At 40.1% G+C, this 15,662-nt stretch overlaps 1 protein-coding gene across 1 annotated transcript in view; it reads left to right on the forward strand.

Moving 5' to 3' along the window:
- The window catches only part of Egflam (EGF like, fibronectin type III and laminin G domains), a 179,787-nt gene that overhangs the window by 86,904 nt on the left and 77,221 nt on the right, over positions 1-15,662 (forward strand). Inside the window, exon 7 of the mRNA XM_027936295.2 lies at positions 9,451-9,617. Within this exon, the coding sequence (XP_027792096.2) occupies positions 9,451-9,617 (167 nt within the window). The remainder of the gene's footprint in view (positions 1-9,450; positions 9,618-15,662) is intronic.

Consider the following 15,662-nt stretch of genomic DNA (forward strand, 5'->3'; position numbering starts at 1 on the left):
TGACATTAGCAGATGATATAATCAGTGTAATAGTAGAATCAGGTTCAAGGCATGGGATAGCTCACAGGACAGTCTTATTAATTCTGTTCATGAGATGATGCTTAGAAAGGAATAATATAAGATAAAATACTTAGGAGAGAATCCTAGGTCCTTCAGAAGCCATTTAATTGTAGAATAATAGGTTTGATATTGAAAGAGGCCATACATATCTGGTTGTACTATAATTAAGCTGTTGGTCCACCCCTCTCAAGCCAGCAGTGTGACCTCCACTGTCACGACCCTTCTGCATGTCCTGCTATATCCCCTGGAGGACAGTTTTTTCCTTCTCCTACAAATTCCAATCTCAATAGTATTTTCCAAGTAGGATTTAACTGCTTCAAGCCCAGTTTCTTAGTGTCTGTAACATGTTTGAGCTTCACTTTTCACTCCAGCTTGAAGAACAAGGGTTCCTTAAGCTGTGGGTGATAATTCATTAAATGAAAGGTAAAGGGGATCCTGGCCAATTGTTTTTCAGAAGTGAAATAGAATGGGACTGAAAAGAAAATATCAGAGGGTATCATACAAGGTAAAACAAGAATTTGTAAAACTTGCATGTGTGTGTGTATGTGTGTGTGTGTGTGTGTGTGTATGATGTTCACTGGGTCACATGTGCATTGTATGTCTTTCTGAGGATCATGCAAAAACATGGAAAAACATCGATCCATGTGGATCAAAGTCAGAGACACTGAACTAACCCTAACCTCTTGCACTGCTCAGGACTTCCTGTAGTCCTTCATCCTCCCTGGTCCCTGATCGATGGCTGACAACCCCTGCTTTTTTTTTTTCTTCCTTTTGGTGAAGGATTTATTCGAGCATGAAGAATAGAAACAGAACTCATGCAGGGGCAGAGGGGGCCCGATAGCAGGATTCCCCAGTACCAGCTTTGATGCACAGCTCATCCTCCCAAGGCAGCTGCCTTCATTGTTGACCATTCCTAACTACCATCAAAATTTTTCCCATGTATGTGCGGCCATCACCTTATCTGTAAGGAACTACTAAGTTCCTAGTCCAATATGGAAAAGCGGGTGTCCACCCCATCCTCATTTGTCACACAGTCTGTCTCCTATCTAAAGACACTACCCTGTGCTCACTATGTCTTCTCCACTCGGACACCTTGGGAACTCTTCCTCAAAAGAAGTTGGATCTACAGTAGAGAGAAGGGAACTGGAGGAGGGAGAAGGGAAGGGGAGGGGGAGGGGGAAGTACTGGGGACTGAATTAGAGAAAATTATCTGCCATGCTTTTATAATTATGCCAAAATGAACCCTAATATTATGTATAACTTAAAGGATCTGATAAAAAAGAAAAGAGGGATCCAGCACATCTCCACACATCTCTAGCGTATCTGCTTAACAGAGGAAACTCCTTGTGCCAGCCCAGCAGCAGCTGGTACACAGTGAGACAGTGGCCACTTTTAAAGTTCAGATTTATGCCCCCCCCGCAACTGGAGATTTTTGCCACATCAGGTTTTCTGTGCCTTAGACCTATGGGATCGACTTTTTAAAAACTAGCATAAGATTTTATAAATATCCTACTAAACTTCATCAGGACAGACTTTACCCTTGTGTTTCTATATACCAAGAAAATTTTAAATTTTTACTCTGTGACACCTCTTATTTCAGGAAGGCATGCTTCCCAGACAACTATTCCCCAAAATTCTTCTGATTATTTTAAATACAACTGATTGTGACTCTTCTTCTGAGTTTAGACCACTAAGATTATTCTTTAATGTTCTTAAGTTTTCCATCAGTCTTCCCCTTAAAAGTGAGGGGGCAGAACTGAGCCTTCTTTACTGCCTGGAGGGCTTTTGTATTGTTTTGCTTTGTTTGTTTTTCCTATCCAGTTTCTCTTCTTTTTTTTTTTTTTTTTTTTTTTATTGTTGGCTGTTCAAAACATTACATAGTTCTTGATATATCATATTTCACAATTTGATTCAAGTGGGTTATGAGCTCCCATTTTTACCCCATATACAGATTGCAGAATCACATCAGTTACACATCCATTGATTTACATATTGCCATACTAGTGTCTGTTGTATTCTGCTGTCTTTCCTATCCTCTACTATCCCCCCTCCCCTCCCCTCCCCTCCCCTCCCCTCCCCTCTTCTCTCTCTGCCCCCTTTACTGACATTCGTTTGTCCCCCTTGTATTATTTTTCCCCTTCCCCTCACTTCCTCTTGTATGTACTTTTGTATACTGCTACATCGATGTTCATAGCAGCACAATTCACAATAGCTAGACTGTGGAACCAACCTAGATGCCCTTCAATGGATGAATGGATAAAAAAAATGTGGCATTTATACACAATGGAGTATTACTCTGCATTAAAAAATGACAAAATCTTAGAATTTACAGGGAAATGGATGGCATTAGAGCAGATTATGCTAAGTGAAGCTAGCCAATCCCTAAAAAACAAATGTCAAATGTCTTCTTTGATATAAGGAGAGTAGCTAAGAACAGAGTAGGGTCGAAGAGCATGAGAAGAAGATTAGCATTAAACAGGGATGAGAGGTGGGAGGGAAAGGGAGAGAGAAGGGAAAATGCATGGAAATGGAAGGAGATCCAGTTTCTCTTCTTAACCACTTGCATTGTTCTTGGGCAAATCCTTCCCACATTCTCATTTGCCCGTTTAGCCATTGAGCCTCTCTGAGACCTGGGGATAGTCCATGCAGGCTACTAATTTAGAAACCCAGTCAAACACTCGTCCTTACACATTTTTCAATATTTATTTAGTGCAGCAGCATCTATTATATCTAGAAAGTATAATTAGCCTTTCTCCTTTTCTCATAAGACTTTTAGTAAGGTCTCTTAAGGTGCTTTGGAATGCAATGTTGTGGGGTTTTTGGACGTGATTCCATCTTGTAAAGGACCTTGAAGAACGACCACAGGACGTGGGAGCTTACACACAAGCTCCCATGTCTTGGGCATAAGTCTTACCTCAGAAGTCCTCATCTGATAATGTTAGGATTATCAGTGAGAGTTATTTTTTTTTTTTGCTAGTTAAAATCAAAACTCACATTTTAAAAAAATGATACCTAATAACTGAACGCTCTTTTAAGATAAATTCTATGTGTGAACCTCAATTCACCACTTTCCTAATGGAAGGCTAAGGACTTTTCTTTGAATGTGAGCCCACTGAGTAGAGTGCCCCACTGATATTCTTGCACAAACCACACTTGGAAAGTCTCACTTACACTTCTTCAGGTGAACCAAAAATGTAATCACTTACAAAGCTGAGTGCAAAATCCTTATGGAATCTTATGATCTTTCCCCCAATCTTTTACAATTGTGTAGCTTTTACCTAGTTTAAAGGCATTTTTTTAGTGGTTCAGCTTATCAAGCCTTTCAAAGACACTTAACATAGCTATCATTCATTTTTGTACTCACGTTTCACTGATTTATATAGTATTAAATTAAAATAACAATTGTAACAACAAAAAGGGCATAAATAGGAATGGGAATAAACACAGTTGACTTTTTTTTGCTTTAAGACTATACCAATTTCTTTTTTATTCGTTCTTTTTAGTTATGCATAAGTAGGATTCATTCTGACACAATTGTAAGAACATAGAATCTAACTTGTTTTAATTCAGTCCCCAGTTCTTCCCCTTCCCTTCCTTCCTCCCTCCCCCTTTTCCCTCTCCTCTACTGATCTTTCTGCTATTTATTTATAGTTTTCTTTTAAAAATTAGTGTCTTATGGACATACATCAAGGTGAGACTTACTGTGGTATACTCATATGTGTACGCAGGTAATTTAGGTCAGATTCATTCCACTGTCTTTCCCTGTCCCATAGCACCTCCCTTCCCTTCACCTACTCCATTGATCTTTCTTCTATTTTTTAATCCGTGCCTCCTTATTTTGGATTAGCTTCCACATATCAGAGAAAACATTAAACCTTCGATTTTGGGGGATTGGCTTATTTTACTTAGCATGATAGTCTCCAGTTCCATCCATTTACCAGCAAATGTCATAAAGTCATTCTTTTTTATGACTGAGTAATACTCTGTTGCATATATATATATATATATATATATATATATATATATATATATATATATATAATTTTCTTTATCCATTTTTCTGTTGATGGGCATCTAGGTTGGTTCCATAGCTTGGCTATTGTGAATTGTGCTGCTATAAACATTGATAGCACTGTCCTATGCTGATTTTAAATCTTCTGGATATATAATAAGGAGTGGATAGCTGGGTCATGTGGTAGTTTCATTCCTAGTTTTTTGAGGAATCTCCATACTGCTTTCCAGAGTGGTTACACTAATTTACAGTCTAATCAACAATGTATGAGTGTACCTTTCCCCCTCCACATCCTTACCAACTCTTATTGTTACTTGTATTCTTGATAATTACCATTCTGACTGGAATGAGATGAAATCTCAATGTGGTTTTAATTTGCATTTCTCTAATTGCTAGTGATGTTGGACATTTTTTCACGTATTTGTTGATCATTTGTATTTCTTCTTTTAAGAAGTGTCTTTTTAGTTGACTATTGATGAGCCAGTTGCTCAACTGGTGAGAACAAATGAGGATCATTGGTCAACCTGGGAATTTGATTAGTAGATGTTAATAAGGAAAACCTTGACCATGTGTGTATGTAAAGAAGTGCCTTGGGGCTGGGGATGTGGCTCAAACGGTAAGGTGCTTGCCTGGCATGCGCGGGGCGCTGGCTTCGATCCTCAGCATCACATAAAAATAAAATAAAGAAAACTGAAAAGTAAATATTTTTAAAAAATTCTCTCTCTCTCTCTCTCTCTCTCTCTCTCTCTCTCTCAAAAAAAAAAAAAAGTGCCTTACTTATTTACCTACTAATGGCTAATGTTTTTATATGACAAACCTATCTTTCGTATGGATTAAATGGTCTTTCATATCAGCACCCGTATTATTTTCTCTCTTTGGTTATCCCACTTGATAATTTACATGTGGTTAATGCTTAATATATTTGTATCATATGCAGCTGGTATCGCTCTGGTCTCTTCTCCACCCAAGGATTCTCAACTCCTTCTCAGTTATCCAAAACCAAATACACTTTCTTCAGCATTTCAGTTCTTGAAAAATGCTGTATTGCACTGCTTCCTAGTGGTCCTTAGATGTTTTATTCCTGCACTGATCCTTAGATATATTATTTCCCCAATTGGATTATTAACTCCCTTAGCCTGGACTGTGTTTATACATTCTAGGAGCATTCCTTAGAATATAACTTCTATGATGGAAGCATGCTTGACAATCATTAATCATTTGCCAGCTGACTAGTTCAAGGCAGCCACTTGCTGAATATGATAGTTCAAAGAAAAATAATTGTTTAATAAATCTGAGATTGGCAATGGGCAAAGTAGTCAAAAACAAAACAAAACTTAAAAAAAGAAAAGAAAAGGAATGAAACAGAAAAATATTCCACCCAGTGGTTCTGTGACTTTGGGTAAATAATTTCCCTTTTGTATCCATAAGGGTAGAATGAACACTAAACTAGACCACTGGCTCTTAAAATTTGGGGAATCTTGATTATCTTTGAAAATCTGATAAAAGCTAAGGAGTCTCTCCTTAGAAAAATGAAGAAAGTGCTCACATTTAAAATCTTGCATATAATTTCTGCAAATCCTCAGACACTTGGACCAAAGGATCTGGAAGATTCCACCTAGTCCTGATAGTCAGGATGGATTCTGAGGTGGCCAGTGATAAGTGCTTCTTCCTGCCAAAATGAACCAGTGAGTGGCTTGATTAGGAATTGAGTAATTGGGCATTGAGTAGCCACTGCTGACCACACAACAGATGCTCTACCCAGTCTCCCCTGCCCAACCACCTCCAAAGGCAGGCCATTGCTCTCCTGAAGTGTGGGATGCCATATCCCACCCTACCCCACTTCTTGGACAAGTGCTTGAAATGCAAGTCCTGCTGGCAACCGTCCATCTTTACCTGGGATGGCGGCACATCTCTGTCACCTTACTCCTTGTCTGGCCTTTTCAATGTTAGGGAAAGTGTTGCTATGGTGATTTGGTTGGAAACTTTGCAGTTAGGGTACAATGATTTTCTTGAGTCAGGGAAGATAAAACTATTGTTGAGGATGATTTAAGACAATACTTTTGCCTGGTTATCTCTTTCTCAACTCACCTCTGCCCTTTTATACCTCCAGAGACTCTAAAAACATTCAAATGGAAAACATGACAACATCCCAGGCAAAATGTTAAAGGTTTCCACTGGTATTTAATCTGCATGAGCCTCCCTCTCACTCTATAAAATGAAATTAAATGTTAATGATTTCAATCTCTTATTCATCAACATAGATTTTTCTCTCCCTACATTAAATGAATGACAAATACAAAATAATCTTTGTGTTCTTTCTTTTGCTATCACTTTTACATGAGGATGCCATAGGTGTTTACAGGTAGCGCTGGGTAAACAACAGCATACTCTGAGGACAGATCTGAGTTATTTTCTCTGTAACTATCACAAGGAAAGCTTTGCAAAGGATAGCAGGAGAATTTTATCTAAAGAGCTCATCTTTTTGGACTCTCTTTCAGGTATCCCCTGTGGTGTTCCTCTGTGAAGTGATTTTGTTCTAATTTGAGTCTATAAATGTGTTTCCTTTGACTCACTGCGGTTTTCTCTTTGATGATAAAATTAGTTTACATGAGAAGCCCATCTTTAGGGAAAGAGTAAGGGGAAGAAGAAGTCAGCCCTCTTTCTCCAGGGGGCATGCCCTGTGCTCTGTGAAATTTACTTTTCTAAGCATGAAAATTCTTAAGAGGTCCAGCCCTGCAAACCTCTCCTCAGCACAGTGAGCTGAGGAAGCATCTGGTGACTGGGCTTTGAGTGATTCCTACCAATGAAATACTAGGCAGACACATATTAAAGAAATCTGTGCTTCTTACCATAAGACCCAGCTATACCACTTCTGGGTGTTTATCCTAAAGAATTAAAGCCATCATGCTATAGTGACACATGCATGCCCATGTTTATAGTAGCACAGTTCATAATAGCCAAACTACGGAACCCGTGTAGGTGCCCATCAATGGAGGAAGAATAAATAAAGAAAATATGGTATATATGCACAATGGAGTTTTATTTGGCCATAAAAATGGAACTATGGCATTTGCAGGAAAATGGATGGAACTTGAGACCTTTAGGTCAAGCAAAATAAGCCCAATTCAGAAGGTCAAGGGTCATGTGTTTTCTCTCATATGCAGAAGCTAGAGAGGAAAAAGGAAAAGAAAATGGGGGTATGGATCTCATGAAAATCAAAGGGAGATCAGTAGAACGGATGAAAGGGATTGGGGAAGGAAAAGAGGAAATACTGGGGAATGATATTGGCCAAATTATATTGTTATATAACTATAATGCACCAATGAAAAATGTGGGAAGGAAAAAGGGAAATCTGGGGTTCATTCAGACATTTTTTTTTTTTAGCATAATGAGTCTCAATTTCCTTGCCTGGTAAGTTGTTCATCAAAGACAAGGCTAACCTTTTTTTGCTTCCTGCCTTCCTCTAAATACATGTGAGCAGAGGTGTTTAGTGGTAGGACATCTTAAAGGAACATTGCCAGGGAACAAGTAGAAGGAGGGAGAGTAGCCCTTACCCACCATCACTGCAGTTTTTATCTAATGCCAAGGATCTTCTCAATCTAACTTCACCTCAGGAACCAAGCCAGCCCCACCACTTCTCAGCATATGACCTTGAGCCAGTTTCTTACCTATTCAGTGCCTTGGTTTCCTCCTCTGTATTTAAGACAACAACAGCAAATGGGTCGAGTGCTCACTCTTCCTATCTGCTGCATAGGGCAGCTGGGGGTAGTAAATGAGTATTAGAACAGTGCTCAGTACTTTGAAAGCACTTCAAAGAGATAGCTCTTATCAGCTATTGACACAAATCCTCCAGTTAGGCCATTCATTCTCACTGACCCCTTCACACACTGATCTTCCCAGCTTTTATCTTGCTGTTCTTATCACCCACAACCCTCTTCTTTCTCCCCTTCAGAAGGGACATTCATACAGAGCACAGCTGTCCAACTGAGATGCAGTATAAGTCTATATGAAAATTTATATTTTCTTATTGGGCCATTGAAAAAGATAACAAAAAACAAATGAAATTAATCTTAATAAACTATTTTAACCCATTGTGTCATTTAATCGTGTGTCCATTATGAAAAGTTATCAATGGGATATTTCACATTCTTTTTTAATTTTTTCATTAAAATCTATTATACAAACCAGCACAGTGCACATGCCTATAATCCCAGAAGCTTGGGAGGCTGAGGCAGACAGATTGCAAGTTCAAGGTCAGCCTCAGCAACTTAGTGAGGCCCTAAGCAACTTAGTGAGACCCTGTCTCAAAATAAACAAAAAAGGCCTGGGGATGTAGCTCAGTGGTAAAACACCCCCTGGGTTCAATCCCCAGTACCTAAATAAATAAAATCTGTTGTACATTTTGTACTTAGCATGCATCTCAATGCAGCCTAGCCACATTTCAAGTGCTGACTGGCCACGTGGGTTAGTGGTACCATGTGACCACATCCAAGGCCAGAGTAAGCTGGCAGCTGTGTGTTACCAGCTCTGTAAGTGGGCAAGTCCCTTAGATGATGTCTGGCACAGGCTGAGTGTTTACAGTGGGATGTCAGGCACCACACTGATGGTGTGTATTTCATTTCATGTCTACCACGGTCCTCTTAGGTAGGGACCTTCATCATTCCCCACTTTATAGGAGAAATGGAGTCTTAAAGGAGTCTCAGCTGGTTAAGTAACAGAGCTGGGGTTTGAACGTGGCTCTGTTTGACTCCAGAGCATATACTCTCACCCTCTACATGTTGCCTACCAGACAGGAGCTGAAATGGAGATCTGCCTTCTCTGTGGGACACTCACAAGGACATGTGAACGTTCCACGAGGGGACACAGATGTATAAATTGTTCAGAGTAAGAATGTCCACGAACAGATTTGTCTTGGGTTTTCCCATAGCAATTTGTGCGGTCACCCTATAAACCTCATATTTGTTTATTTGTGAACAGATTGTGAATAAATGGAATCTGCACTCTCCTGACCTCCGGGGATGGGGCTGCCAAGGGAAGGCTTGTTTATGAAACATCTGGAAAGCAGAGTCCTTCAAAATGAACTCTCCTGTGTGGGGGTCTTTTCACTGCAGTCAAGACTGTCAAGCACAAGCGGCTGGTCTCTACACAGTGCTGATTCTTGGCCCTAAATATGATGTCCTTGCTTTTATTGGCAGGAACTTCCAGTTGATGACCCATGATTTAAAATCAGGACCCCTTTCAGATAAGATATGTTAACTCATGTTTATGAGTGTCACTTCCGGAGTTCAAATGCTGTTATTTTACACACCAGCCAGCTCCCCTTCCTTATGGGATTTCTAAACAATTTCTTTCTTCTTCTTCCTTTTAATTAAAAAAAGGCCAGATTTTGACAACAATTGGACCTTAATCGAAGAGCAGATCCAAATGGACTCCATGGTCATCAAGGGCCTTGATCCAGATACCAACTACCAGTTTGCCGTGAGGGCCGTGAATCCCCATGGCCCCAGCCCACGCAGCTGGCCCAGTGACACCATCCGAACCCTTGGTGAGTACCATGGCCCTCCAGGTACCATGTGTAGCTGCACTGCTGCTAGAGCTGTCTTCGAGGACTCGCTTGCTGGGGGCTTCTTAGTGTCCTGAAGAAGGACAGCCTGGGTTGGGCTGGCCTCAGGCTTCCTCCTAGAGTTTCCAGCCCTGTGGAGATTGAAGTCACAGGCTAATTCTATGACCGGGAGGTCAGTGGGAGATTTATTTTTGCATCATCCTTAGGGAGTTTGAGGTCAGTTTTCTTTTACAACTAAAGAATAAGACAAAATGGTGTGTAGTCTTTCTGGCCCCTTCTCATCTTTTGAGAACATGAGTTCATCTTAGAACCATGGGGGAAAATCTAAAGCCCTCAGATGCTTCAGGATTAGTGTTCACCTGCAAATCAAGGTTGACCTCTCTGAATGACGTTCAGGAGTATCGCTGAAGTTATTGGAGTGATAACATGTCACCCTGGCGCCCCATCGATGGTGTAGGTTCTTATGGTGTCTCTCTGGGGACCTGGAGGAAGCTTGGGCCAGTGTTTATCAAGTCAACTGAGGATCTTCTTAAAAGTCAGATTCTGTCTGTTCTGGAGTTCTTGCAGGTGATGACAAGAACCATACTCCCACCTTGCCAAGCCCAGCCCATGGGCAGTGGGGAGTCTTCGGAACTAAAATTCTGGCTGGCACTTTTTTGTTTGAAGAGCCCTGTTATTACTCCAGGTCCTCTTTACCCAAGAAAGGAACTCTTGGAAAAGAAGTCTCCCTCTCTACACTGGTAGTTGGCCTTCCATTGTCCCACACAAAACCCTGATGAGTGGCTTGGAATAAGCTCCTTCCCTGTCCTTACAAAACACCAGCACAGATGACTTCCAAGGCCAGTACTACTGGTCCTTCTGAAAACAACCCCTACCTTATAAGCTTGAACGCTAGGTGGAATTGTGTGGGTATATGATGAGGTCACACTTCCAAAACACACACGCACATTTACACTCTGTATAACTACAATCAGTTGACAATTGTTCCCTTCTTCTTCAGGATTTAGAAACTAAAACTCCCTAGACATATGCCATGGGATCAATGAAGCACCTTCTTTCTAGAAGAAATGTTGACCGCTCTGCTTCAATGGCCTGCCTTCTTAGATTTTTGCTAGATGAGATCTATTCTATCATGTTTGATTGAATTTTGTGATGTATGGCCAAAAATCAGGGTCATAGGAATTAGGGGCTGACTGTATTTTGAAAACCTTAGTTTGTCTTTTCCTATTACAATTTGAATTGGCATTCTGAACTGTGCCCAACTATGTTAGTCAGCTTTTTGTTGCTGTAAACAAACTATCTGACAAGGGCAACTTAGAAGAGGAAAGGTTTCTTTTAGCTCACAAGTTTCTGAGGTTCAGTCCATGGTCAGCCAACTCCATTGGTCTGGGTCCAAAGTGAGGCAGAACATCATGGTGGAAGGGCATAGTGAAGGAAAGTTCCCCAGCTCATGGCAAGAAAGCGGGGGGGGGGGGGGGGGGGGGGCGGGGGTGTTTACAGGAGATGAGCCCTTCTAGGACATGCCTTCAGTGACCTACCACCTCCAGCCATGCCCCACCTACCTACTGTCACCACTCAGTCCATTAAACTAGGATGGACTGATTAGGTAATACATCTCAAAATCCAAATGTTTCTCCTCTAAATATTCTTGCATTAATACGGGAGCTTTGGGGAGATACCTCATATCCAAACCATAACATTCTGCCCCTGGCCTCCAAAAGTGCATGTCCATCTCACAATGTAAGATGCATAGACATCATCTCCAAGAGGACCGTAGTCTTTTTTAAAATTTATTCATTTATTTATTTGGTCTAATTTGTTATACAGGACAACAGAATGTATTTTGATTCATAGTACACAAATGGAGCACAGTTTTTCATTTCTCTGGTTTTACACAAAGTAGAATCACACCATTTGTGTCTTCATACATGTACCTAGGGTAATGATGTCCATCTCATTTCACTGTCTTTCCTACCCCCTGCCCCCCCCCTTCTCCTAGCTCCCCTTTGCCCTATCCTCAGTTCCTCCATTCCTCCCATACTCCTCCTGCACCCCAATTATGAATCAGCACCCAATCATCAGGAAAAACATTCTGCTTTTGGTTTTTTTTTGGTGGGGGGGATAGGCTTACTTCACTTAGCATGATATTCTCCAATTCCATTCATTTATCTGCAAATGCCATGATTTTATTCTCTTTTAATACTGAGTAATATTCCACCACAGTTTCTTTATCCATTCATCTATTGAAGGACATCTAGGTTGGTTCCACAGTTTAGCTATTGTGAATTGTGCTGCTATAAACATTGATGTGGCTATGTCACTGTAGTATGCTGTTTTTAAGTCCTTTGGGTATAAACTGAGGAGTGGGATAGCTGTGTCAAATGGTGGTTCCATTCCAAGTTTTCCAAGGAATCTGTATACTGCTTTCCAGGTTAGTTGTACCAATTTGCAGTCCCACAAGCAATGTAAGAGTGTGCCTTTTCCCTCACATCCTTGCCAACACTTTTTGATGCTTTTATTCTTAATAACTACCATTCTGATTGGACTCAGATGAAATCTTAGAGTAGTTTACATTTATATTTCTCTAATTGCTAGAGATGTTGAACATTTTTTCATATATTTGTTGATCGATTGTATATCTTCTTCTGAGAAGTGTCTGTTCAGTCCCTTAGCCTATTTATTGATTGGGTAATTTTTTTTTTTTTGGTGTTAAGTTTTTTGAGTTCTTTATGTATCCTGGAGATTAGTGCTCTCTCTGATGCGTGTGTGGTAAAAATTTGTTCCCATTCTGTAGGCTCTCTCTTCACCTCACTGATTGTTTCTTTTGCCATAAAAAGCTTCTCAGTTTGAATCCATCCCATTGATTGATTATTGATTTTATTTCTTATGCTTTAGGAGTCTTGTTAAGAAAGTCAGGGCCTAATCCAACATGATGAAGATTTGGGCCTACTCTTTCTTCTGTTAGGTGCAGGGTCTCTGATCTAATTCCTAGGTCCTTGATCCACTTTGAGTTGAGTTTTGTGCATGGTGAGAGATAGGGGCTTAATTTCATTTTACTGCATATGGATTTCCAGTTTTCCCAGCACCGTTTGTCAAAGAGGCTATCCTTTCCCCAGTATATGCTTTTGGCACCTTGGTCTAGAATGAGATAACTGTATTTATGTTTGTCTCTGTGTCCTCTATTCTGTACTGTTGTTCTATATGTCTGTTTTGGTGCCAATACCATGCCGTTTTTGTTACTATTGCTCTGTAATATAGTATAAGGTCTGGTATTGTGATACCACCTGCTTCATTCTTCTAAGACTTGCTTTAGCTATTCTGGGTCTCTTATTTTTCCAGATAAATTTCATGATTGCTTTTTCTATTTCTATGAGGAATGTCTTTGGGATTTTGATTGGAATTGCATTAAATCTGTGTAGTGTTTCTGGTAGTACGGTCATTTTGACAGTATTTTATCCTGCCTATCCAAGAACAAGGGAGATCTTTCCAGTTTCTAAAGTTTTCTTTAATTTCTTTATTTAGTATTCTGTAGTTTTCATTGTGGAGGTATTTTGCCTCTTTTGTTAGATTGATTCCCAAGTATTTTATTTTTATTTTTGAGGCTATTGTAAATGGGGTAGTTTTCTTAATTTCTCTTTCAGAGGATGTGTCACTGATGTACAGAAATGCATTTGATTTATGGGTGTTAATTTTATATCTTGCTACTTTGCTGAATTCATTTATTAGTTGTAGAAGTTGTCCCATAATCTTAACAGTTCCAGTGTTGCCCAAAAGTCAAAGTCCAAAGTCTCATCTGAGACTCAAGGCAAAGTCTTGGCTGTGAGTATCAAAAGCAAATTACCAACATAATAATGGCACAGAGTAAACATCCCCATTCCAAAAGGAAGTATTAGGGATATAGAAGGAAAAGATGGAACCAAAGTGAAACCAAAACCAGCTATGCAAATGAGCACTGTAGCTCCATGTCCAGCATGCCCTCAATGACCCACCTCCTCCATCCATGCCCCACCTGTCTAGTTATTACTCACTTAGTCCATTTAAACTAGGATGGACTAATTAGGTCACAGCTCTGATAATCCCATCATATCACCTCTGAACATTCCTGAATTAACATAGAAGATTTTGGAGGACATCTGATTTACCCTCCCACCCTCCCCATCCTTGTCATAGACAATTGAGCTCTCTGCTCTGGCTTTGTGAACTGGTCACTCTCACCTCTTTCCATCTGTCCCTCAGTATTCCCGTATCCATGGAGTTACAAAAGAAGAAGAAAGATGAGCTATACCCGCTCATGCTAGCCTTGACCTTGCATGTGGGTGTGGATACTGGAATCAGGGAGGGACTGGTAATAGGGGCATTCATTCCTTGTATTTTTTTTTTTTTTTTTTTTTGCTTTTTAACTGAAATGCTGTTCTGACCTTGGAGTTTCTGTTCCCCATTGCTGGATCCCATTTTTGTGGATTGATTAAGTAGAATATGATATGTGAAAGTGATTTACAAATAAGTAATGTTTTATTATAATTGGTCTCTTATGTGAAGTAAAATTTTATAATTTCAAAGAAATTGTGTGCAGGGGAGATAGACAAATGAAGCAAATTTATTGAAAACTTTCAATTATGAAACATTCTTAAATAAATATGATTTTGCTGCTTTAAAGTACATATGGATTCAAATCAGAATAACAGGAATATAATTTATTAAATGACCTGTTTAATTAATGCATAAGAATGTGCTGGAGTTGGTATTTCCTTTGTGTTTTTTTCTTCTGATTATTTCTACTATTTTAGAAAATCCTTTATTCTGACACGTATTCATATTTATTACTTTGATGTTGATTTTAGACTATTATTTTTGCATCCAAAACATACTTTCTCCATATATGAAATTACCTAATTATCCAATAGCCTTATCTGAATTATCATAAATTTGAAGCATGGGTACTGTTGCTGCACAGGCTACCATGAACCAAGCATTGTGCTTAGCACTTTACCCCCAAATCCATTTAATCCTCACAAAAACCCTGTGCTAGAGGAATAGCATCCCCTTTTTACAGATTAAAGAAAATTGAGTCTCTGGGAAGTAAAGTGTTTTGTCAAGAGTGATCATTAGAAAGGCAAGATCTGAAATTGGGTTTGGCTGACTCTACAGCTATTTCCTTAAGTGTGATTCAAGCTAAGAAGGTTATTATTCTTCCGATGCAAAGTCTCATGGGAATGGTAAAGGTCCACAGTCACATGAAAGACAGGGGCTAAGGAGGCTGCAGCAGCATGGAACACAATATCTGAGAGTGCTTTACATTTTCTTTCCTTTGCAAGACATATTATGCATATAGTAGTGTGAGAAAAATGTGCATCAACCCATCTGCATAGGCCCAGCCCTGTTAGGTTACAGTCTGCAACTCTTCTCAATGGCTGTACCCAAGACATGCCAGTTAAATATTTTAACACCATCCTAAGGGCATTCCTGAGGCCAGTATTTCTACTCGTTGGGCTTTCCCACTCTCCTACTCCCTGTCCTCCTTGCCTACGTGAATGTTGGTGGGATTCTGATGCCTACTTTTCTTCCTGAACAGCAACTTCAGAATAGGAAGTTCAGGGAGACCCAAGAAGCCGTGTGGCCAATGGGGGCTCTTAGATCCTTACAAAAGAGGGTACGGTCAGGCCCAGAATGAACAGGCGAAACATAAGGCTTTCTCCTGGCTACCTGGCTACGCATGTTGACTTCCCACTGAACCTGCATGGCCAGACTCTGTTGGCAATCTAACTACCCAACGGGGCAGTTGGAAGGCTTAGTTGTTCTGGTGCAGATGGTTCATGAAGGTCAAGGCCCAGTGTCTTCCTTAACTCAGCCACAGTGGGGAGAAGGGTGACGTTGGTGTCAACTGGAGTGTTGAAAGGTGTGTGTGAGGCCCATGTCTTACCTCAGCTCCACAAAATCACAAGTCAAACTGGAAGAAAACCCTCAAGTCTTCAGTGTCCCGTGCGCTAGTGAGAAATAGGATCTTTTGGAAACCCTGAGTCATAACAC

This window comes from Marmota flaviventris, chromosome 5, assembly GCF_047511675.1.
Source record: "Marmota flaviventris isolate mMarFla1 chromosome 5, mMarFla1.hap1, whole genome shotgun sequence".
Classification (NCBI taxonomy): domain Eukaryota; kingdom Metazoa; phylum Chordata; class Mammalia; order Rodentia; family Sciuridae; genus Marmota; species Marmota flaviventris.